The sequence below is a fragment of the Heptranchias perlo genome, unplaced genomic scaffold (genome assembly GCF_035084215.1).
Source record: "Heptranchias perlo isolate sHepPer1 unplaced genomic scaffold, sHepPer1.hap1 HAP1_SCAFFOLD_260, whole genome shotgun sequence".
Taxonomy (NCBI): domain Eukaryota; kingdom Metazoa; phylum Chordata; class Chondrichthyes; order Hexanchiformes; family Hexanchidae; genus Heptranchias; species Heptranchias perlo.
The window spans coordinates 269,885-295,423 of NW_027139272.1; the positions used below are offsets into that span (position 1 = coordinate 269,885).

General features: G+C 50.7%; 1 protein-coding gene across 1 annotated transcript; it reads right to left on the reverse strand.

Annotated features, from left to right (window-relative positions):
* Nucleotides 1–772: 772 nt before the first annotated feature.
* LOC137310534 (major histocompatibility complex class I-related gene protein-like) lies at nt 773–25,539 on the reverse strand. Its single transcript, XM_067978301.1, has 5 exons — nt 25,451–25,539; nt 14,427–14,687; nt 7,995–8,270; nt 5,243–5,515; nt 773–1,010 (listed from the first exon to the last, which is right to left on the reverse strand). Exons 1-5 carry the CDS (start codon nt 25,500–25,502, stop codon nt 820–822), a joined length of 1,053 nt encoding a protein of 350 aa, XP_067834402.1. The 5' UTR covers nt 25,503–25,539; the 3' UTR covers nt 773–819.

The following is a 25,539-nucleotide window of genomic DNA, read 5'->3' on the forward strand; positions in this document are numbered from 1 at the left end:
TACACTGTCCCATCAAACACTCCCAGGGCAGGTACAGCACGGGTTAGATACAGGGTAAAGCTCCCTCTACACTGTCCCATCAAACACTCCCAGGGCAGGTACAGCATGGGTTAGATACAGAGTAAAGCTCCCTCTACACTGTCCCATCAAACACTCCCAGGGCAGGTACAGCATGGGTTAGATACAGGGTAAAGCTCCCTCTACACTGTCCCATCAAACACTCCCAGGGCAGGTACAGCATGGGTTAGATACAGAGTAAAGCTCCCTCTACACTGTCCCATCAAACACTCCCAGGGCAGGTACAGCATGGGTTAGATACAGAGTAAAGCTCCCTCTACACTGTCCCATCAAACACTCCCAGGGCAGGTACAGCACGGGTTAGATACAGAGTAAAGCTCCCTCTACACTGTCCCATCAAACACTCCCAGGGCAGGTACAGCACGGGTTAGATGCAGGGTAAAGCTCCCTCTGCACTGTCCCATCAAACATCTGAAGAAGGAGCACGGGTGATATTCTGGGTGGTCCTGGCACGTACACCAGTTAAGAGTTTGCAACTTCAGGAGAATATGGGAGGAGAATGGAAGAAAATATATCGTTCGTGGAATTAACTCCTGAAAATGGATCTTGTTGGTCAGCAGGTGAGGAACCTGCTGTTCTCTGCTCGTCTCTGACATTGTCTGTCTCTGCTGGACTCTGTCGCTTTCTGCTGGTCTCTGCCAGTCCCTTCTGGTCTCTGATGTTCTCTGCTGGTCACTGCAGAACTCTGCCGGTCTTACTGATCTCTGCCGGTCACTGCAGGACTCTGCCGGTCTCTGCTCATCACGGCAGGACTCTGCCAGTTTCTACTGGTCTCTGATGGGCTTTGCTGGTCTCTGATGGGCTCTGCTGGTCTCTCCTGTTTTGCCTCTTGCTCCAGAAGCCAATTCCGACGATGATGCCAAGAAGAGTGAGTGAGACGGCTGCTGCTCCAGTCCCAATCCCGACATTCGTGCCTCCTTCTGTCGCCCTCTCTATTGAATTTTAAAATGATGTTGATCAATAATTATTTCCTAATGATTTCATTAGGTGCTTCATTAAGCTGCACACTGGTACAGTACATGTCTGATAGGGTAATGAACAATTTAAAATGGATTGAAACATGCCTAACTGGCTCCATTACAAATAATAAGCAGAATACAACTAGTTACCATTCATTAATCTCAGAAACAGGGCAGTTCCTGACTAGTTACAGAGTTTAAAGTGCAATTCCTGTACTCTGCAGATTAAATCAACACACGAACCATCTGATATCAGGGATAGAGGCTGCAGAATTACACACTGTAAAATAACAGTGCAATGCCAAGGAGGGGAAACTATTGGCCATTTCTTTACACAGATGATGGTTGCAGATTGCAATGTTTGGCCACAGGGAGTGGTTGAGACAGAGACCATTGTATGTTTTAAGGGAAGGGTGGCTAAACATTCGAAGCTTAGGGAGATACAGGGCAGTGAGGTTAGTTTGGGATTGATACAGGGCTATGGGGAGAGAGCGGGGCAGTGGGATTAGTTTGGGATTGATACTGGGCTATGGGGAGAGAGTGGGACAGTGGGATTAGTTTGGGATTGATACAGAGCTATGGGGAGAGAGTGGGGCAGTGGGATTAGTTTGGGATTGATACAGGGCTATGGGGAGAGAGCGGGGCAGTGGGATTAGTTTGGGATTGATACAGGGCTATGGGGAGAGAGCGGGACAGTGGGATTAGTTTGGGATTGAATCAGGGCTATGGGGAGAGAGTGGGGCAGTGGGATTAGTTTGGGATTGATACAGGGCTATGGGGAGAGAGTGGGGCAGTGGGATTAGTTTGGGATTGATACAGGGCTATGGGGAGAGAGTGGGACAGTGGGATTAGTTTGGGATTGATACTGGGCTATGGGGAGAGAGTGGGACAGTGGGATTAGTTTTGGATTGATACAGGGCTATGGGGAGAGAGTGGGACAGTGGGATTAGTTTGGGATTGACACAGGGCTGTGGGGAGAGAGTGGGACAGTGGGATTAGTTTGGGATTGATACAGGGCTATGGGGAGAGAGTGGGACAGTGGGATTAGTTTGGGAATGATACTGTGCTATGGGGAGAGAGTGGGGCAGTGGGATTAGTTTGGGATTGATACAGGGCGATGGGGAGAGTGGGGCAGTGGGATTAGTTTGGGATTGATACAGGGCTATGGGGAGAGCGTGGGGCAGTGGGATTAGTTTTGGATTGATACAGGACTATGGGGAGAGAGTGGGACAGTGGGATTAGTTTTGGATTGATACAGGGCGATGGGGAGAGAGTGGGACAGTGGGATTAGTTTGGGATTGATACAGGGCTATGGGGAGAGAGTGGGACAGTGGGATTAGTTTGGGATTGATACAGGGCTATGGGGAGAGAGTGGGGCAGTGGGATTAGTTTGGGACTGATACAGGGCTATGGGGAGGGCGCGGGGCAGTGGGATTAGTTTGGGATTGATACAGGGCTATGGGGAGGGCGCGGGGCAGTGTGATTAGTTTGGAATTGAGTCAGGGCTATGGGGAAAGGGCAGTCTCTCCAATTGAAATCCTCCCACTCAGCAGAGGCCAGGGGTTAAATCTGGGACCCTCTGGTCTGTCCGTCTTTGTTCCACATTGGGCAGGTCATTTACCAATTGTGCTATTGGGTAAATTGAAGGGGATTTTGCTCAGTGTAACACCGTGAAAGGTGGGCATGTGCTATTGAAAGAGAAAAGGAAGAGGTGTATTTATATAACACCTTTCATGAGCTCAGGATGTCTCAAAGCACTTTACAGCCAATTAAACTATTTTGAAGTGTAGTCACTGTTGTGATGTGGAAAACCCGGCAGCCAATTTGCGCACAGCAAGATCCCACAACCAGCAATGTGATAATGATCAGATCACTTTTTTTATATTCATGTTTATTGAGGGATAAATATTGTCCAGGACACTGGGGATAACTCTCCTGCTCATCCTCGAAATAATGTCATGGGATGTTTTACCTCCACCTGAGATGGCAGTTGGGGCCTTGACTTAACATCTCATCCGAAAGCTGGCACCTCCCACAGTGCAGCTCTCCCTCAGTACTGACCCTCCGACAGTGCAGCATTCCCTCAGTACTGACCCTCCGACAGTGCAGCTCTCCCTCAGTTCTGACCCTCCGACAGTACCGCACTCCCTCAGTACTGACCCTCCGACAGTGCAGCACTCCCTCAGTACTGACCCTCCCACAGTGCCGCACTCCCTCAGTACTGACCCTCCGACAGTGCAGCACTCCCTCAGTACTGACCCTCCGACAGTATCGCACTCCCTCAGTACTGACCCTCCGACAGTGCAGCTCTCCCTCAGTACTGACCCTCCGACAGTATCGCACTCCCTCAGTACTGCCCCTCCGACAGTGCAGCGCTCCCTCAGTACTGACCCTCCGACAGTGCAGCACTCCCTCAGTACTGCCTCTTTGACAGTGCAGCTCTCCCTCAGTACTGACCCTCCGACAGTGCCGCTCTCCCTCAGTACTGACCCTCCGACAGTGCAGCTCTCCCTCAGTACTGACCCTCCGACAGTGCCGCTCTCCCTCAGTACTGCCCCTTTGACAGTGCAGCTCTCCCTCAGTACTGACCGTTCGACAGTGCAGCACTCCCTCAGTACTGACCCTCCGACAGTGCCGCACTCCCTCAGTACTGCCCCTTTGACAGTGCAGCGCTCCCCCGAAGGATGCAGAGACACGGGGAAGGACCCTGCGGCACAGGGAATGACCTTGAGGCACAAGGAATGACCTCGAGTCACAGGGAATGATCTAGAGTCACAGGGGAGGATCCAGAGAAGTGGGGAAGGACGCAGAGACACAAGGAAGGACCCTGAGGCACGGCAATGACCCAGAGGCACAGGGAAGGATGCAGAGGCACAGGGAATGACCCTGAGACACAGGGAAGGACCCAGAGGCACGAGGAAGGACCCAGAGGCACAGGGAAGGATGCAGAGGTACGAGGAATGATCCAGAGGCACGAGGAAGGACCCAGAGGCACGAGGAAGGACGCAGAGGAACGGGGAATGATCCAGAGGCACGGGGAAGGATCCAGAGGCACGGGGAAGGATCCAGAGGCACAGGGAAGGATGCAGAGGCACGGGGAAGGACCCAGAGGAACGGGGAAGGACCCAGAGGCACAGGGAATGACCCAGAGGCACAGGGAAGGACCCAGAGGCACGGGGAATGACCCAGAGGCACATGGAAGGACGCAGAGGCACGGGGAATGACCCACAGGCACAGGGAAGGATGCAGAGGCACGAGGAATGATCCAGAGGCACAGGGAAGGACCCAGAGGCACAGGGAAGGATGCAGAGGCACAGGGAATGATCCAGAGGCACGGGGAATGATCCAGAGGCACGGGGAAGGACCCAGAGGCACGGGGAAGGACCCAGAGGCACAGGGAATGATCCAGAGGCACAGGGAAAGACCCAGAGGCACGGGGAAGGACCCAGAGGCACAGGAAATGATCCAGAGGCACAGGGAAAGACCCAGAGGCACGGGGAAGGACCCAGAGGCACAGGGAATGACCCAGAGGCACGGGGAATGACCCAGAGGCACGGGGAATGACCCAGAGGCATGGGGAATGACCCAGAGGCATGGGGAAGGACCCAGAGGCACGGGGAATGACCCAGAGGCACAGGGAATGACCCAGAGGCATGGGGAAGGACCCAGAGGCACGGGGAAGGACCCAGAGGCACAGGGAATGATCCAGAGGCACAGGGAAAGACCCAGAGGCACGGGGAAGGACCCAGAGGCACAGGAAATGATCCAGAGGCACAGGGAAAGTCCCAGAGGCACGGGGAAGGACCCAGAGGCACAGGGAATGACCCAGAGGCACGGGGAATGACCCAGAGGCACGGGGAATGACCCAGAGGCATGGGGAATGACCCAGAGGCATGGGGAAGGACCCAGAGGCACGGGGAATGACCCAGAGGCACAGGGAATGACCCAGAGGCATGGGGAAGGACCCAGAGGCACGGGGAATGACCCAGAGGCACAGGGAATGATCCAGAGGCACAGGGAATGACCCAGAGGCACGGGGAATGACCCAGAGGCATGGGGAAGGACCCTGTGGGCCCCCAAGACACGGGGAAAAGCCCTGCGGCCCTCCCGAGAATCGGGGATGGACCCAGAGTTCCAGGAAGTACCTCGCGGCCCCCCCGAGACACAGGGAAAGACCCTGAGCCCCCCCCCGATTTGCCACTCACCCCAGGGTACGTTGATCCCCCGCAGGAGGCTGGCGTGCTCGATATGACAGGAGTAGCTCTTCCTGTCGTCTCCACTCAGCTCGATCGTTTTCAGTACCCGATAGGTCATATCCTGGTTGGGCAGCACGTCACTGGATTCAATGTCAGCGACCTCCTCGCCATTCCCCAACCAAGTCACCTCGATGGCCCAGGGGTAGAACCCCGACACAAGGCAGGAGACCCTTAGCACTCTGTCCCCGTCACTCCTCTTCCCAATAAACACCTCAGGGGCGACTGAGAGATTTAAACAAAGAGTACAATCGGTGACAAGTTCTCTTCTTTTGCCTTCATTTCTTCCCCGCCCACCACCATCAATTTTCTCGGCCTGAAGGCAGATGACTGATGCTGAGAGACAGCTGGAGTTCACCGGAGTTCAGCTGAGGGGTCACCTGATAGAGGTCGTTAAGATTATGAAAGGGTTTGATAGGATAGACGTAGGGAAGATGGGCGCTAAATAGGGCCGTGTAGCGCCCGTTGTTTCGGTGCTAGACGGCCTCTCCGACATCCAAGATCGCATCTCGGATGCGCACGCACGTTTCCTGCGTGACGTGCGCCAGACGCCATCTTGGTATAGGAGTTCGTGCAGGCGCAGATAACGAACACTGGAATCATGTAAAGTAGGGAGAAAATGGCTTCAGTCAGTGTGCAACGCTGATTTAAAGTGATAGACACCATTTCGGGACTTAACGCTCAACTCAACCCACAGTCTTAACCCTGACCATCTGAACGTGTCTTACAGTTCCTGGAGGACCCCCCACCGGCACTATTTAAAGGGACCATGCAGGATTTACAGGTTAGTGGCTGGATTATTGCTTCTGGCTGCCGAAACATTCAAAACTGTTTTTGGAGGTCTCCTACACTTGAATACTAGGACGCGGGGACATCGCGAAACATTTAGAGCCAGGAGGTGCAGGAGTGAAGTTAGGAAATGCTTCTACACACAAAGGGTGGGAGATGTTTGGAACGCTCTTCTGCAGACGACAGTTGATGCTAGCTCACTTGTGAATGTTAAATCTGAGATTGATCGATTTCTGTGAAACAAGGGTATTATGGGATATGGGGCTAAGGTGGGTATATGGAGTTAGGTCACAGGTCCACCATGATCTCATTGAATGGTGGAACAGGCTCGAGGGGCTAAATGTCACTGCCACTTGCTGCCTCTTGATATGCGCCACCTTCTCCTGTGTCTGGGTGATGTGCCTGTCATGGTTGAATAGCTGCCAGTGCGTGTGGCCTGTGAGTTGTGGGTGGGCGGCTTGAAACAGTGGTAATGTGGAAGGGTGAGAGGAAGCATCTGATGGGAAGAGTTGAGTACTGATGGAAAGAGTTTGTTGGTATGTGGGTGATGGGGGTGTAGTGTGTGGGGCAGTTGGTTGGAGACACCACTTGACAGTTGACCTCACTCACCTTGACCACTCATGTCAAAGCATTGAACTTCTTCCTGCACTGCATCCATGTTCATGATGCTGTGAGCCTGGCATTGACTTCGTCCCCCGTTGCCTCCCACTGGCTTTTGAGTATATGTCTGGAGGGTCTCTGCCCCCCCCCTCCCTTCCCCCCACTGTGGATATAGGATGTCCCCCCTTCTGTCCACCTCTTGCACCAAGGCCTCTAGTGCATCAGCAGAGAACCTTGGTGCACGCACTCTCACAGGGCTGGTACCAACTCAGATCGGCAGATTGGTGAGGTCTGTTGTGCAGATTGGAGGATGTGGGATTTAGTAGTGTGCAACCTTTATTCAATGTTTTAACATAACTCATCAGTGTGTAAACATAGGGATGGGACCTGCATCGTGTTTTACGTATGTGATGTCTGATCTCCGTTCAGACTCCGTGCAGACTGTTATTTTCAGCAAATAACAGGTACCAGCTACCTTTAAGAGATTTCCAACAAACATCCTCCCTTTAAGAGATTGGACTCCCTCTGGTGGTGGAAAGTGTGAATTGCATTGATTCCAGGTGCAAGGCCTGGGATGGAACGTTGATCGCAGGTCGGTCCTCGGGTGGGTCGAAACTTGCATCCTGCCTGCGCCGGGACCATTGGACACGGGGTAAAGCACATCGCGCTGCCCCCGCCCAAAAACGGCCACATCCAAATTTTTCCCTCGATGTTTCCACTTGTGGCAGAGGCCAGAACGAGGGGCCATAAATATAAGAGAGTCACTAATAAATCCAATGGGGAATTCAGGAGAAACTCAGAGAGTGGTTTGAATGTGGAGCTCGCTCTCACAAGGAGTAGTTGAGGCGAATAGCACAGATGCCTTTAAGGGGAAGCTGGATAAACACATGAGGGAGAAAGGAATAGAAGGATATGCTGATAGGGGGAGATGAAGTAGGGAGGGTGCAGCAATAACACTGGCATAGACCTGTTGGGCCGAATGGCCTGTTTCTGTGTTGTAAATTCCATGTAACGGGTCACGTTCCGGTAACGCACACAAGCACCCAGTGTTCACGAGTGAGCCTTCACAGTGAGGACCAGGACGCTATTCAACCATGGGGGTATTACAACTTAGTTGAACCCCGTTCTCACCCGATGTCAACACGCACGGGCTTTCCAGCCGGGGAGACTGAGTCGGTCATCGGATTTAGGTCACCTGCCCGATTATCTCCCCCATCCCCACCCCACCCACCCCAAGGGGTACTGAGGCCAGGTGCAGACTGGGAATATAAACTTTGCCTGTCCGGCACCTCCAGTTCCCGCTCGCTCGAGGTACCTTTCCTCTGTAGTGCTTCTCGCCCAGCCCGAAGGTATATCAGCAGCCACTTCACACAGTCCTTTTCCAACAGGGTCTTGAAGTATTTGTTCATGAAGGTGTTCGCATTCCACCGGTCTGCTAAAGTCTGGAACTCTGGATTCACCGCAATCCAACTCAATCTGTCCTTGTCAAAAACATACGCGTCCTCCCCGTCATATCCAAACTTTATAAACCCCTCCGTGGAGTTGTCGCTGTTCAGTTCGCAGCCACACATTCCCTGGACAAAGAAAACACCTGGAAAAACAACTCAAGTCAATTGAAAATGTGAAAAGGGTTCGATCGGGTACATACAACAACAACAACTTGCATTTATATAGCGCCTTTCACGGAGTAAAACATCACAAGGCACTTGACAAACAAAATTTGACACTGAGCCACATAAGGAGATATTAGGACAGGTGACCAAAAGCTTGGACAAAGAGGTAGGTTTGAAGGAGCATCTTAAAGGAGGAGAGAGAGGCGGAGAGGTTTAGGGAGGGAATTCCAGAGGGACTATTTCCTCAGGTGGGGGAATCAAGATCTTCGATTTAAAGCCAGGCCATTTAGGAGTGAAATCAGGAAGCACTTTATCACACAAAGGGGAGTGGGAATCAGGAACTCTCTCCCCCAAAAGGCTGTGGGATGCTGGCGGCCCATTGGAGCTTTCAAGACTGAGATTGTTAAATTTTTGTTAGGTAAGGGTATCGATGGATAGGAAGCAAAGGCTGGAAAATGGAGTTACGGTGCAGATTAGCCATGATATAAATGAATGGTGGAGCAGGCTCGAGGGGCTGAATGGCCTCTTCCTCTTTCGATGCTCCTAAGCAGCTGTGTTACGTTGAGGTTCCATTTATGTCCTGCTGTCTTGAACTTTAACCTTAGCAATAGGTTAGATTGTCACAAAGAGTCATCGATCTCTGGAATTTCAACGGGATGAGAACAGATCTGGTCCCGGGTAAATCGGAATCAAAGATTGTCAGGCAAAACTGTAATTGAACAGCGGGCGGCCTTTAAGGAGGAGATGGTTCGGGTACAGTCTCCACGAGGGGGAAAGGGAGGGCAACTAAAGCCAGAGCTCCCTGGATGACAAAAGAGATAGAGAGTAAGATGAAACAGAAAAAAGGGGCATATGACAGATGTCAGGTTGATAATACAAGTGAGGACCAGGCAGAATATAGAAAGTTCAGAGGGGAAGTGAAAAAGGAAATAAGAGGGGCAAAGAGAGAGTCTGAGAATAGACTGGCGGCCAACATAAAAGGGAATCCAAAAGTCTTCTATAGGCATCTAAACAGTAAACAGGTAGTAAGAGGAGGGGTGGGGCCGATTAGGGACCATAAAGGAGATCTACTCATGGAGGCAGAGGAGATGGCCAAGGTACTAAATGAGTAATTTGCATCTGTCTTTACCAAGGAAGAAGATGCTGCCAGAGTCTCAGTAAAGGAAGATATAGTTCAGGTACTGGATGGGCTAAAAATTGATAAAGAGGAGGTACTTGAAAGGCTAGCTGTATTTAAAGTAGATCAGTCACCCAGTCCGGATAGGATGCATCCTAGGTTGCTGAGGGAAGTAAGGGTGGAAATTGCGGAGATACTGGCCATAATCTTCCAAACATCCGTAGATACAGGGGTGGTGCCAGAGGACTGGAGAATTGCAAAAGTTATATCCTTGTTCAAAAAAAGGTGTAAGGATAAACCCAGCAACTACAGGTCAGTCAGTTTAACCTCGGTGGTGGGGAAACTTTTAGAAATGATAATCCGGGACAGAATTAACAGTCACTTGGACGAGTGTGAATTGATTAGGGAAAGCCAGCACGGATTTAAAGGCAAAACATATTTAACTAACCTGATACAGTTTTTTGATGAGGTAACAGAGAGAGTAGATGAGGGCAATGCAGTTGATGTGATGTGTATGGACTTCCAAAAGGCGTTTGATAAAGTGCCGCATGGTCGGCTTATCATCAAGATTGCGGCCCATGGAATAAAGGGGGCAGTAGGGACAGGAAACAGAGAGTAGTGGTGAACGATTGTTTTTCGGACTGGAGGGAGGTGCACAGTAGTGTTCCCCAGGGGTCGGTGCTGGGACCACTGCTTTTCTTGATATATATTAATGACTTCAACTTGGGTGTACGGGGCACAATTTCAAAATTTGCAGATGGCACAAAGCTCGGAAAGGTAGTGAACAGTGAGGATAGTGATAGACTTCAAGAGGATATAGACAGGCTGGTGGAATGGGCAGACACGTGGCAGATGAAATTTAATGCAGAAAAACGCGAAGTGATACATTTCGATAGGAAGAACGAGGAGAGGCAATATAAACTAGAGGGCACAACTCTAAAAGGGTACAGGAACAGAGAGATCTGGGGGTATACGTGCACAAATCATTCAAGGGAGCAGGGCAGGCTCAGAAAGCGGTTAAAAAAACATCCTGGATCCTGGGCTTTTTAAATAGAGGCATAGAGTACAAAAGTATGGAAGTCATGATGAACCTTTATAAAACACTGGTTCGGCCACAACGGGAGTATGGTGTCCAGTTCTGGGCACCGCACTTTAGGAAGGATGTGAAGTCCTTGGAGAGGGTGCAGAATAGATTTACCAGAATGATTCCAGGGATGAGGGACTTTAGTTATGTGGATGGACTGGAGAAGCTGGGGTTGTTCTCCTTGGAACAGAGACGGTTGCGAGGAGATTTGATCGAGGTGTTTAAAATCATGAAGAAACTATTCCCATTGACAGAAGGGTTAAAAACCAGAGGTCATAGATTTAAGGTGATTGGCAAAAGAAGCAAAGGTGACTTGAGGAAAAACTTTTTTACACAGCGAGTGGTTAGGATCTGGAATGCACGGCCCGAGGGGATGGTGGAGGCAGATTCAATCGTGGACTTCAAAAGGGAACTGGATAAGTAATGAAAGGAAAAAATTTGGAGGGCTACAGGGATAGGGCAGGGGAGTGGGACTAGCTTGATTGCTCTTGCATAGAACCAGCACGGACTCGATGGGCCGAATGGCCTCCTTCCGTGCTGTCACCTTTCTGTGATTCGATGAACAAGTTGCCTGCATGCACAGTGTGTGTGTGTGGACTGCAAGTGTTGGAAAGGGGACTGGCGACCAATAGAAAGTATCTCGAGTTATAGGAGGTGTGTGGGGTTAATGGGGACCAGTGATATCAGACACTGTGGTCTCCTGCACCTTCCTCGATTCCCTGGGGGGGGGGGTCGCAGAGGAATCTCCCAGAGTGTTTGCTTTCCTAACTTGGCCTCAGTTTCATCCTCTTTCTTTGGCCTCTCCCAGGAGATTGTGTGACTGTGGGAGGGAGAGGGTGCTGATGGTGTGTGTGTGTGTGTTGTTTCACCGTGCCAAGACAGGACAGGCTTGATGGACCCGCCTGTCCTGATTTCATCTGTTTGTTAGTAACCCTGGCAACGCAGCTTTAGAAGAGGAGAAACAAGTGGCAGCGATGATTTCATTCCAACGTTCAAGGTGCTCACATCAAATCCCTCAGTGCTGCCCCTCCCTCAGTGCTGCCCCTCCCTCAGTGCTGCCCCTCCCTCAGTGCTGCCCCTTCCTCAGTGCTGCCCCTCCCACAGTGCTGCCCCTCCCTCAGTGCTGCACTCCCTCAGTGCTGCCCCTCCCTCAGTGTTGCCCCTCCCTCAGTGCTGCACTCCCACAGTGCTGCCCCTCCCTCAGTGCTGCCCCTCCCTCAGTGCTGCCCCTCCCTCAGTGCTGCCCCTCCCTCAGTGTTGCCCCTCCCTCAGTGCTGCACTCCCACAGTGCTGCCCCTCCCTCAGTGCTGCCCCTCCCTCAGTGCTGCCCCTCCCTCAGTGCTGCCCCTCCCTCAGTAATCCCCTCCCACAGTGCTGCCCCTCCCTCAGTGCTGCCCCTCCCTCAGTGCTGCACTCCCTCAGTGCTGCCCCTCCCTCAGTGCTGCCCCTCCCACAGTGCTGCCACTCCCTCAGTGCTGCTCTCCCTCAGTGCTGCCCCTCCCTCAGTGCTGCCCCTCCCTCAGTGCTGCACTCCCTCAGTGCTGCCCCTCCCTCAGTGCTGCCCCTCCCTCAGTGCTGCCCCTCCCTCAGTGCTGCCCCTCCCACAGTGCTGCCCCTCCCTCAGTGCTGCCCCTCCCTCAGTGCTGCCCCTCCCTCAGTGCTGCCCCTCCCTCAGGACTGCACTGGGAGTGCCAGCCGAGATTTTGTGCTCCAGTCTCTGGAGTGGGTCTTGAACCCACAACCTTCTGAACTAGAGGTGAGAGTAAGAAGGTCGTGGTTTCAGGCCCCACTCCAGAGATTTCAGCGCATAATCCGGGCTGACACTCCAGTGCAGGACTGAGGGAGCGCTGCACTGTCGGAGGGGCAGTACTGAGGGAGCGCTGCACTGTCGGAGGGGCAGTACTGAGGGAGTGCTGCACTGTCGGAGGGGCAGTACTGAGGGAGTGCTGCATTGTCGGAGGGGCAGTACTGAGGGAGTGATGCATTGTCGGAGGGGCAGTACTGAGGGAGTGCTGCATTGTCGGAGGGGCAGTACTGAGGGAGTGATGCATTGTCGGAGGGGCAGTACTGAGGGAGTGCTGCACTGTCGGAGGGGCAGTACTGAGGGAGTGCTGCACTGTCGGAGGAGCAGTACTGAGGGAGTGATGCATTGTCGGAGGGGCAGTACTGAGGGAGTGCTGCACTGTCGGAGGGGCAGTACTGAGGGAGCGCTGCACTGTCGGAGGGGCAGTACTGAGGGAGTGCTGCACTGTCGGAGGGGCAGTACTGAGGGAGCGCTGCACTGTCGGAGGGGCAGTACTGAGGGAGTGCTGCATTGTCGGAGGGGCAGTACTGAGGGAGTGATGCATTGTCGGAGGGGCAGTACTGAGGGAGTGCTGCACTGTCGGAGGGGCAGTACTGAGGGAGTGCTGCACTGTCGGAGGAGCAGTACTGAGGGAGTGATGCATTGTCGGAGGGGCAGTACTGAGGGAGTGATGCATTGTCGGAGGGGCAGTACTGAGGGAGTGATGCATTGTCGGAGGGGCAGTACTGAGGGAGTGATGCATTGTCGGAGGGGCAGTACTGAGGGAGTGATGCATTGTCGGAGGGGCAGTACTGAGGGAGTGCTGCACTGTCGGAGGGGCAGTACTGAGGGAGTGCTGCACTGTCGGAGGAGCAGTACTGAGGGAGTGATGCATTGTCGGAGAGGCAGTACTGAAGGAGTGCTGCACTGTCGGCGGGGCAGTAGTGAGGGAGCGCTGCACTGTCGGAGAGGCAGTACTGAGGGAGTGCTGCACTGTCGGAGAGGCAGTACTGAGGGAGTGCTGCATTGTCGGAGGGGCAGTACTGAGGGAGTGCTGCACTGTCGGAGGGGCAGTACTGAGGGAGTGCTGCACTGTCGGAGGGGCAGTACTGAAGGAGTGCTGCACTGTCGGCGGGGCAGTACTGAGGGAGTGATGCATTGTCGGAGAGGCAGTACTGAGGGAGTGATGCACTATCGGAGGGGCAGTACTGAGGGAGTGATGCATTGTCGGAGGGGCAGTACTGAGGGAGTGATGCATTGTCGGAGGGGCAGTACTGAGGGAGTGCTGCACTGTCGGAGGGGCAGTACTGAGGGAGTGCTGCACTGTCAGAGAGGCAATACTGAGGGAGTGCTGCACTGTCAGAGAGGCAGTACTGAGGGAGTGATGCACTATCGGAGGGGCAGTACTGAGGGAGTGATGCATTGTCGGAGGGGCAGTACTGAGGGAGTGATGCATTGTCGGAGGGACAGTACTGAGGGAGTGATGCATTGTCGGAGAGGCAGTACTGAGGGAGTGATGCACTGTCGGAGGGGCAGTACTGAGGGAGTGATGCATTGTCGGAGGGACAGTACTGAGGGAGTGATGCATTGTCGGAGAGGCAGTACTGAGGGAGTGATGCACTGTCGGAGGGGCAGTACTGAGGGAGTGATGCACTGTCGGAGGGGCAGTACTGAGGGAGTGCTGCACTGTCGGAGGGGCAGTACTGAGGGAGTGCTGCACTGTCGGAGGGGCAGTACTGAGGGAGTGCTGCACTGTCGGAGGGGCAGTACTGAGGGAGTGATGCACTGTCGGAGGGGCAGTACTGAGGGAGTGCTGCACTGTCGGAGATGCCGTCCTTCAGATGAGACGTTAAATCGAGGCCCCGTCTTCCTGTTCAAACGAACATAAAAAGAACCAATTGCTCCCATTTCTCCCTCAATCCAAACCAATAAAAACAGATGAACAAATCAATCATCTCATTGCCATTTGCTGTGCTGAAAATGTCTGCCATGTTGCTCCCAGATAGTGCCAATGACCAGGTCATCCCAAGTCATTTAATGGGTGTAAAGTGGTTCGGGACATTTCTCCGAGACAGGATAAGGCTCTATATGGATACAAATCCTTTCCTCCTGTCAGTCGATAGCTGCACCGGCTCTGTGAGGATACTCACTCGAGGCACCGTGTTGCTGTCGGTAAAATATCTCGGCGTTTCCTCTGACCAGACCATGGAACCCCGCCATTGTGATGGCGATGGCGTCCCAGTGATGGTTGTCGAAGGAGTCGGCCATCCACTGCTGTCTGGGCACAGTCCGCTGCAGGGTGCTGTCGAAATACACTATCTCATAGTCATCGAGCATCGCGACCAAGCTGTACTCGGGCATCTCGGCCCCGCCACGGCTCAGTATGTAGTAAAATGCGAGGATGTGGAAATCTGCAGGATCACAGACAGAAACCAGTCTCAAAAATGACGTTAATCATAAGTAACTCAAAGTGGAAACGACTAATGCTCAGCCTGGTTAGACCATAAGACCATAAGAGATAGCAGCAGGAATAGGCCATTCAGCCCCTCGAGCCTGCTCCGCCATTCAATGAGATCATGGCTGATCTGATTTTTACCTCAACTCCACTTTCCCGCCCTTTCCCCATATCGTTTGACTCCCTTGCTGATCAAAAATTTGTCTAACTCAGCCTTGAATGTGTTCAATGACTCCACAGCTTTTTGGGATAAAGAATTCCAAAGATTCACAACCCTCTGGGAGAAGAAATTCCTCCTCATTTCCGTCTTAAACGGGCGACCCCTTATTCTGAGACTATGCCCCCTAGTTTTAGATTCCCCCATGAGGGGTAACGTCCTCTCAGCATCTACCCTATCGAGTCCCCTCAGAATCTTGTATTTTTCATAAGATCTCCTCTCATTCTTCTAAACTCCAATGAGTATTGACCCAACCTGTTCAATCTTTCCTCATAAGACAACCCTTCCATACCCGGAATCAACCTCGTGAACCTTCTCTGAACTGCCTCCAATGCAAGTATGTCCTTCCTTAAATAAGGTCACCAGAACTGTACGCAGTGCTCCAGGTGTGGTCTCACCAGCACCCTGTACAGTTGGAGCATGACTTCCCTGCTTTTATACTCCATCCCCCGAGAAATAAAGGCCAATACTCCGTTTGCCTTCCGGATTACCTGCTGCACCTGTATGTTGACTTTTTGTGTTTCATGTCGGAGGACACCCAGATCCCTCTGTACCGCAGCATTTTGTATTATTTCTCCATTCAAATAATATTTTGCTTTTTTATTTTTCCTCCCAAAGTGGATGACTTCACATTTTCCCATATTAGGCCACAGTGAGGACGTTGCGTCCGATTTTGGATACCATGTGTTGAAGAGGATGTCAAGCTCACGGAGAAGGTCGGGAAGAGATTTGCTCGGGCGATCCCAGGGAATCTGGTGGACAGCTCCAAAAATGGAATGGCTAATGGAACATTGGCCTTTATCTCGGGGGCTGGAATACAAAGGGGAGGAAGTTATGTTCCAGCTGTTCAGAGCTCTGGTCAGACCACATCTGGAGATACTGTGTTCAGTTCTGGGAACCGCACCTCAGGAAGGATAGATTGGCCTTGGAGATTTAGCAGAATGATACTGGGGCTTAGAGGGTTAAATTATGAGGACAGGTTGCATCGACGAGGCTTGTATTCCCTTGAGTGTAGAAGATTAAGGGGTGATCCAATTGAGGTGTTGGAGATGATTAAAGGATTTGATAGGGGAGATAGAGAGAAACTATTTCCTCTGGTGGGGGGAGTCCAGAACAAGGGGACGTAACCTTAAAATTAGAGCTGGGCCGTTCAGGGGTGATGTCAGGAAACTCTTCCACACACAAAGGGGAGTGGAAATCTGGAACTCTCTCCCCCGAAAAGCTGTTGAGGCTGGGGGTCAATTGAAAATTTCAAAACTGAGATTGATGGATTTCTGTCAGGTAAGGGTATTAAGGGATACGGAATCAAGGCTGGTAGATGGAGTTAAGATATGCATCAAGCCATGATGTAATTGAATGGCAGAACAGGCTCGAGGGGCTGAATGGCCTCCTCCTATACCTAGGTTCCGATGAGAGGCTTCAGTTATGAGAACAGACTGGGATTCTTTTCACTGGTACAGAGATAAGAACATAAGAAACAGGAACAGGAGTAGGCCATCCGGCCCCTCGAGCCTGCTCCACCATTCAACAAGATCATGGCTGATCTCCTACCTCAACGCCATTTTCCTGCACTATCCCCATATCCCTTGATGCCTTTAATATCTGGAAATCTATCGATCTCTGTTTTGAATGTACTCAGTGACTGAGCCTCCACAGCCCTCTGGGGTAGAGAATTCCAAAGATTCACCACCCTCTGAGTGAAGAAATTTCTCCTCATCTCAGTCCTAAATGACCTACCCCTTATTCTGAGACTGTGACCCCTGGTCCTAGACGCCCCAGCCAAGGGAAACATCCTCCCTGCGTCTGCCCTGTCGAGCCCTGTAAGAATTTTGTATGTTTCAATGAGATCACCTCTCATTCTTCCAAACTCTAGAGAATACAGGCCTAGTCTACTCAATCCCTCCTCATACGACAATCCCGCCATCCCAGGAATCAGTCTGGTGAACCTTTGTTGCACTCCCTCTATGACAAGTATATCCTTTCTTGGAGACCAAAACTGCACACAATACTCCAGGTGTGGTCTCACCAAGGCCCTATATAATTGCAGTAAGACATCTTTACTCCTGCACTCAAATCCTCTTGTAATAAAGGCCGACATACCATTTGCCTTCCTAATTGCTAATGGTCAAGGGGATCTGATGGAGGGGTCCAAACTATCAGGGGTTTGGTAAAATAAAGAGAATAAACACTTTCCGTTGGTCAGTAAGTCGGAAACTAGAGGGCATAAATTTAAGATCAAGAGCAAAGGGAGAGATTAGGGGGAATTTTGTTAATGGAGAGGGATGTTCGGAGACGGAGGCTGGGATTTCCTGCTTCAGTGCTCCAAGCGGACACCACTAGCCCACGTTGGAAAATTCCTCAGCCGTGATTCTCCCACCATTCATTTTACTGGCTAGAAGTTCAGAGCTTTGTGAAGTGGCAGCTTCCGTTAGGAGCTCCCAGGAGTTCTGGAGCAGGAAAGCATTGGTCAGACTGCCCGACCAGAGGGCAGAACAGGTCCCACAATAGCTGCTCAAAGGAAAGTGGATAAATATTTTTTTTAATTTTTCTTTTTAAAAGAGTCTGGGCAAAGGTCAGGAGAAAGTGGGTAGTGCTTTCAGAGAGCCAGCATAGCATGATGGGCCAAATGGCCTTCTTCTGTGCTGTACAATGTTATGTTCCTACGATTCCTACTGTTAACAAGATGGCTCCTGGGCTGGCTGCTCCCTCGGGAGCTCCTTTGCTGGACAATCCTATCCTTGGTCATCCGTTGCCATCCTTTGCCCTTTCTCCCCCAATCTCCTCTCTTCCACTGTTTAAGTTCCCTGGCTCTAATAGTGGGTGCATTTTACCCCTACCCACAAGTTCAAGCTGCAAGTTTAAACTTACCTGGGCCCACTGCCCATTCCCCGACCGGGCCTGCTCTTTGTTTACATCAGTGAAAACTGGATCTTTGCTCAAATTTGGCTTCTGAATTCCTCGACTTCTCAACACTACGCTACTGCACTGGAAGACTCAGCTGCTTAAGAGTTAAGGTAACTTTGTCCAGCCCACAGCCCATCCCCCAGCTATTACCTGCTGAGTTTATGACTGTACTACTGGTTTTTCAGCTTTATTTTTCTACAGTCTGGTTCCTGGCCAGAAATTCACTCCCCTGGGCCGAAGTCCATTCCTCCGCTGCTTCTAGATCTTACAGTGACCTCCAACTTCACCATTGTTCTTCTGCTCTGCGATCGATTCTCCAAACCTCCTGACTCTTCATCCCCACGGAAATCCCCCCCAGCAGTGCGTCCTCAGATAATCTACCCTTCAAATAGCTTCTGGACTCACTCACCCTCCACACCCTGTCACCGAACCTGGACATCAGTTGGTTGATGCTCCAAGCTGACTCCACCCTATCTACATCAACTTTATCCCACCACAGGACCTCTGACTTTAACTGTGGACTCCCTCCTATTGTCTCCTCTCTGTTCCCCGTTTAGTAACAGGTCACATGGTGCGCCCCATTTATACCCTGCCCGATTTTACGCTCCATTGAAGCTGAACCAAATCCATCCCATTCCCTCTGGACAGGTTAGGTTAAAATCGAGGCTTTAGCATGAGGAAGATATCATCCTGACGTCTGTCCCAAGTTGCCTTTTACTCGTTTGAACCTAAGTCGTACTCCCACAATTTAGTGTGAAGTATTGTAAAAAAAAAACGGATGAGGTCCTGCAAGCAGAATATAGGGAGATAGGAAATAAATTAAAAAGCAGGACCTCTAAAGTAGTAATCTCAGGATTACTCCCAGTGCCACATGCCAGCGAGAGCAGAAAATAGGAGAATAGACCAGATGAATGCGTGGCTTGAGAGATGGTGTAGGAGGGAGGGGTTTAAATTCCTGAGGCATTGAGACCGATTCTGGGAAAGGCGGGACCTGTACAAGATGAAAGGATTGCACCCAAACAGAACCGGGACCAGTATCCTCGTGGGGACATTTGCTAGTTGTGTTGGGGAGGGTTTAAACTAGTATGGTGGGGGATGGGAACCAAAGGGCAGGTACAGATAGGACAAATTCAGACCAGGAAACGCAAAGTAGAAAAGCAGTTAGTGACGTAGTTAGCGACTCAGAAATGCAAAAAAGCAAAGGTTAAATAGTGTTCAGCACAGGAATTTGACGGGGTTAAAGGGTATATACTTCAATGCAAGGAGTATTACAAACAAAGCAGATGAGCTAAGGGCACAGATAGACACGTGGCAGCATGATATCATTGCTATAATGGATACCTGGCTTAAAGAGGGGGATAATTGGCAGCTCAATATCCCTGGATATAGAGTGTTCAAGCAGGATAGAGTGGGTGATATAAAAGGAGGGGGGTAGCATTATTGGTTAAAGAATCAATTAGAGTTGTGAGAAGGGATGATATGCTAAATGGATCATCAATCGAGGCCGTATGGGTTGAGCTAAGGAATAAAAAAGGGGCAGTCACACTACTAGGAGTGTACTCTAGACCCCCGAATAGCGAAAGGGAGATAGAAGAACAAATATGTTGGCAAATTTCTGAGTGCAAAAATAAGAGGGCAATAATAGTAGGGGATTTCAACCACCCTAACATCAACTGGGATTCAAACAGTGTGAGGGGCACAGAGGGCTCAAAATTCTTGATCGGTGTCCAGGAGAACTTTTTTAGCCAGTACGTGACAAGCCCAACAAGAGGGGATGCCATTCTAGATTTCGTCCTGGGAAATGAAGATGGGCAAGTGGGTGAAGTGACAGTGGGTGACCATAATGGGGATAGTGACCACAATTCAGTTAGTTTTAGCATTATTATGGAAAAGGACAGTGTTAAATCAGGAGTAAACATTTTAAATTGGGGGAAGGCAAATTTTACAGAACCAAGAGGTGATTTGGCAGAAGTGGACTGGACACAACTACTTGAGGAGAAATCAGTGGCAAGCCAGTGGGAGGCACTAAAAAGTGAAATTCTACGGGTACAATGCAGACACGTCCCCTCAAAGAAAAAGGGTGGCACTGCCAAATTTAGAGCCCCCTGGTTGTCTGGAAGTATACGGGGCAAGATAAAGCAGGAAAAGAAAGATTATGACTGTCACAGAAAACTAAATACTGCAGAAAGCCTGGAGGAGTATAGAAAGTACAGGGATGACGTAAAAAAGGAAATAAGGAAAGCAAAGAGAGGGCATGAAGAAATATTAACTAGTAAGATTAAAGAAAACCCAAAGATGTTTTATCAGTACATTAAGAACAAGAGGATAGCTGAGGAAAAGGTGGGACCTATCAGGGACGATAAGGGTAACTTGTGTGTTGAAGCAGAGGATGTGGGTAGGGTTTTAAATGAATATTTTGTCTTCGTATTCATAAGGGAAAGGGATGATCTGGACGTAGTAGTTAAAGAGGAGAGGTGTGAAATATTGGATAAAATAAACATAACGAGAGAGGAAGTACTAGAGGGACTGGAATCCCTGAAAGTTGATAAGTCACCAGGGCTGGATGGATTGTTTCCTAGGCTATTGAAGGAAGCCAGGGAGGAAATAGCGGATGCTCTGAGGATCATTTTCCAATCCTCACTAGATAAAGGGGAGGTACCGGAGGACTGGAAGACTGCAAACGTAGTACCGTTGTTTAAAAAGGGTACGAGGGAAAGGCCGAACAATTATAGGCCGGTCAGTCTTACCTCGGTGGTGGGCAAACTATTAGAATCAATACTGAGAGATAGAATAAACTGTCACTTGGAAAGGCATGGTTTAATCAGGGATAGTCAGCATGGATTTGTTCAGGGAAGGTCATGCCTTACAAATCTGATTAAACTCTTTGAGGAAGTGACAAGGAGGATTGATGAGAGTGATGTCTACATGGATTTTAGTAAGGCATTTCACAAGGTCACACATGGCAGACTGGTCAGAAAGGTAAAAGCCCATGGGATACAGGGAAATGTGGCGAATTGGATCCAAAATTGGCTCAGTAACAGGAAACAAAGGGTAAAAGTCGATGGATGTCTTTGCGAATGGAAATCCGTTTCCAGTGGTGTGCCACAAGGCTCAGTGTTGGGTCCCTTGCTGTTTGTGGTATATATTAATGATTTGGACTTGAATGTAGGGGGCATGATTGGCAAATTTATAGACGACAAAAATTGGCCGTGCAGTTGATAGTGAAGAGGATAGCTGTAGACTCCAAGAAGATATCAATGGGTTGGTGGAGTGGGCGGAAAAGTGGCAAATGGAGTTCAACCTGGAGAAGTGTGAGGTAATGCACTTAGGGAGGGCAAACAGTAAAAGGGAATACGCAGCAAACGGGAATATATTGAGAGGGGTAGAGGAAGTGAGAGACCTTGGAGTGCATGTGCACAGGTCCCTGAAGGTGGCAGTACAGGTAGATAAGGTTGTGAAGAAGGCATACGGAATGTTCTCCGTTATTAGCAGAGGCATAGAATACAAAATCAGGGATGTAATGATGGAACTGTATAAAATGCTGGTAAGGCCACAGCTGGAGTATTGTGCGCAGTTCTGGTCACCACATTACAGGAAGGACGTAATTGCTCTGGAGAGAGTGCAGAGAAGATTTACAAGAATGTTGCCAGGGCTTGAAAATTGCAGCTAGGAGGAGAGATTGGATAGGCTGGGGTTGTTTTCCTTGGAGCAGAGGAGGCTGAGGGGAGACTTGATTGAGGTGTACAAAATTATGAGGGGCCCAGATAGAGTAGACAGGAATTACCTGTTTCCCCTAGCGGAGAGTTCAAGAACTAGAGGACATAGATTTGAGCTGATTGGCGGAAGGATTAGAGGGGACATGAGGAAAAACTCTTTTACCCAGAGGGTGGTGGGTGTATGGAATTCGCTGCCCGAATTGGTGGTAGAGGCAGGGACCCTCAACTCTTTTAAAAAGTACCTGGACCTGCATCTAAAGTGCTGTAAGCTGCAGGGCTACGGACCGGGTGCTGGAAGGTGGGATGAGAATGGGCACCTGGTTGTTCTTCGAGCTGGCACGGACACGATGGGCCGAATAGCCCCCTTCTGTGCTGTATCTTTTGTATGGTTCTATGCCGTTAAAACCGGAAGTGGTCGGTTTGAAGGCGGGTTTTAGATTTTTACAATTTTTACCTTCCCACCTGCACCCAAACCCACCCGTTCATGGGGTTAAAATCGACCCCTTAGAGTTCACCTTGGCTTTGACGTGCTCAGAGACTACAATAAACAGGCAGTGTTTGACCAGAAATAAATGTCAGTCATGGACACGGATTAACCAGGAGAGAAGCTGCTGTAACAGTAACTTAATCTCTTGCGTTTTCAACACCACTCGAGTCTGAAGCTACTTATTGGTGCTTGTGTGCAGCACGTCTGATAACCAGATCCAGTTAGAATGGAGGGACTTGTTCTGGTCACTGGGTCCCAGGGAGTGGAGTCTGAGCCTGCATCTTACAGCAGGGGTTCACACTGAGGCCCAGCCCAGTATTAACACCGAACCATCGCATCTGTTTACACCCCCTGTATTTCAATGGTCTATTCCAGACTCCCACTTTCACCCCTCCCATTCTCTTCCCAATGCACCGACTCTCACTGGCAATGGGACCACAAAGAAAAGAGAGACTCACATTCCTATTGTGATTTCACCACCTCAGGACCTCCCAAAGAGTTTTACAGACAGTGAAGTATTAGTGAAGTGTCGTCACGGTTTTAATGTAGGAAACACGGCAGCCAATTTGCGCACAGCAAGATCCCACAAACAGCAACAAGATAATGACCAGATAATCTCCAAACTCCCTCTCCCTCCGCTCCCCCTCCTCATCCCCCTCTCCCTCCCACAATCCCTCTTTCCCTCTCCCACCCTCTCCCTCCCCCTCCCCTCCCCCTCCTCGTCCACCTCTCCCTCCCACCATCCCTCTCTCCCTCTCCGATTCTCTCCCTCTCCCTCCCCCTCCCCATCTGCCTTGTCCTCTTCCCTTTCCTCTCCCTCTCTTTGTCTGACTCCCCCTCTCCTTCCCCATCTCCCCACCTTTACCCTCTCTCTTCACTCACACACCCTCCCGCACCTCTCCCTCTCGCTCCCCTTCTCTGTCCCTTCCCCATCACCCTCCCTCTCTCCCTCTAGCTCCCCCAGCCTCTCCCTCCCCTCCACTCTCCCTCCCCTTCACACTCCCTCCCCTCCCCCTCAGCCTCTGCCTCCCACTCTCCCTCCGACTCCCCCTCCCCTTCTCCCTCTCCATCTCCCTCCCACTATCCCTCTCCCTCCCTTTCCCCCTCCCCCTCAGTTTGAGCATGACGTCCACTGACTGGATTTGGTGACATTGTTCAATGTTCTGTTATCCTCATGGATTGCTGTTCTGAGGAGCCTCATGTTAAGCGCGACTCGAAGACGGTGCATTGAAAATTAACATAAAAATCTGTCTGTGAATTTGCTTCGATGCCAATTTATTCTAATTCACCCAGATCAACATCACTGTGAGTATTTTTGCCTCGAGCACCAGTTGATTATTGAAGAGTCAGCAGCTCATTCTCCCCACAATCGGACACACAGAGTTCACTTTGGCCTTGACCCGCTCAGAGACTATAATAAACGGGCAGTGTTTGCTCAGAAATAAAAGTCAGTCGTGGGCCTGAGCAACACATCGGACATCGGACAGTCCAAAGTCCATTGTGTTGCTGTGAGGTGAAGGTGGGAACGGGGGGGCAGGCTTCGAATCTGCTTCGATTTCAGTGTCACCCTGCTGAAGCAGCACAAGAAGGTTCGGAAAGAACAAAAGATCTTTTTATACATCACCTTTCACAACCTCAGGATGTCCCAAAGCGCTTCACAGAAAGTGAAGTAATGTGAAAGTGTCATCACTGTTGTAATGTCGGAAACGCCATTCATTATGAGAAGTACTTTCATACCGGGGGCTGAAAGGGTTAAATTATGAGGACAGGTTGCACAGACCAGGCTTGTATTCCCTTGAGTGCAGAAGATTAACGGGTGCTGTAATTAAGATCATTGAAGGATCTGATAGGGTAGATAGAGAGAAACTATTTCCTCCGGTGGGAGAGTCCAGAACAAGGGGGCGTCACCTTAAAATTAGAGCCAGGCCGTTCAGGGGTGATGTCAGGAAGCGTTTCTTCACACAAAGGGGAGTGGAAATCTGGAACTCTCTCCCCCAAAATGCTGTTGAGGCTGGGGGTCAATTGAAAATTTCACAACTGAGATTGATCGATTTTTGTTCGGCAAGGTTATTATGGGATATGGCAACAATGCGGGTGGGTGGTGTTAAGAAACAGGTCGGCCATGATCTAATTGAATGGCGGAACAGGCTTGAGGGGCTGAATGGCCTCGTCCTGTTCCCATGTTCCGATGAGATGCTTTGACTGTGTGCAGCAGCTTACATTACTCCAGCAGCCCTCGTGTGCAGGGAGACGCCTCAGAGCACAGAGCAGGAGGGAGGAGCCCAAAGAGAGGATTTAAGAGGAGCCAGAATCACGGACAGAAGTTGATTCAGGAACAGTGGAGAGGCCGGGAAGGGACAAGGCAGGAATCCTGAGGGAGATTGCTGGAGAGGGCAGGGACAGGAGAGACTGAAGGATCGGCTCTCAGTGGTGGAACAGAGGCAGTGGAGAAGGAGAGGTTAGGCCGGTGTGGGAGGAGCGGAGGGGGCATGTGGGGGCATGAGATTGGGGGAGATTGCGGAGGTGGGAAGGGAGGAGGACAGAGAGGGCTTTAAAGGTGAAGAAATGAACCTTCGAGTCAATTCTGTGGAGTTGGAGGAGCTGATGGGGTTTTGGCACGAACAAGGGATGGGGGTGAGAGGGAGGAGGCAGAACACATCGATCAGAACACAATCTCTGAAAGGTTCACACGTGTCTGTGGTCCAGTAATATTGAGGTCGATTTTCACCTTTACCACCTGGGTGTTCAGCATCAACTGGGCGGGGCAGAGAGAGAGCAAAATCTGGAGAGGAGGATCACACGGCAGGAACAGAACCTGGAGCATTTTCCATCCATTGAAATCCCCCCCGCCCGGCCAGATTTCCGTTCTGAACTCAGCCCAGGTGATGCCTAATGTCTCGGAGCTAAAACCACAATCGAGCCCGTTATGTGAAAGGGGATAATGGAATCCTCCTTCAAACACCATCCGAGGGAAAGGGTTTTCCTTCCCTCCCCTTCCATTCCCTTTCCCTTCCTTTCTGATTCCTTCCCTTCCCTTTCCCTTCCTTTTCTTTCCTGTCCCTTCCCATTCCCTCCATCCCCTTCCCTTCCACTGCTTCCGAGGTACAGCTCTAATACCTCACCCCCCAAATGGCTGTTATTTGTCTGTGAGCCTTGACAATAATTGAAGAAAAGTGCCTCAAACAAACACTTTGCAAACAGATCAGTGACACAACCTCTCCCAGTGACCCCTCCCCAGAACAGGGATCATCCTTAACCTGAATCTCTCACACACCCAAGGCAATGAGATAGTCCAAACCCAGGGGCCGCTCGAGAGCATCTTGTGATGAAGATGGGTTCAATCTCGGTGTCCCCTCAAATACTGTCCACAGATAGAAGCTGTTTGATTTGCTTACCAGAGGAGACGTTGGGCACACAGTAAACGTTCAGTAAAGTAACAAGCAGCATGTTGTAAAGTCACCCGAGGCGCTGATTAACCAGGAGA

Excerpts from the sequence above, each read along its gene's own strand:
- LOC137310534 (XM_067978301.1), bottom strand. The coding sequence starts at position 25,502 with ATGCTGCTTGTTACTTTACTGAACGTTTACTGTGTGCCCAACGTCTCC. Across the intron at positions 14,688-25,450 it reads TGTGCCCAACGTCTCCTCTG|ATTTCCACATCCTCGCATTT; the intron begins GTAAGCAAATCA and ends GTGATCCTGCAG. Across the intron at positions 5,516-7,994 it reads AGAAGCACTACAGAGGAAAG|TCGCCCCTGAGGTGTTTATT; the intron begins GTACCTCGAGCG and ends TAAATCTCTCAG.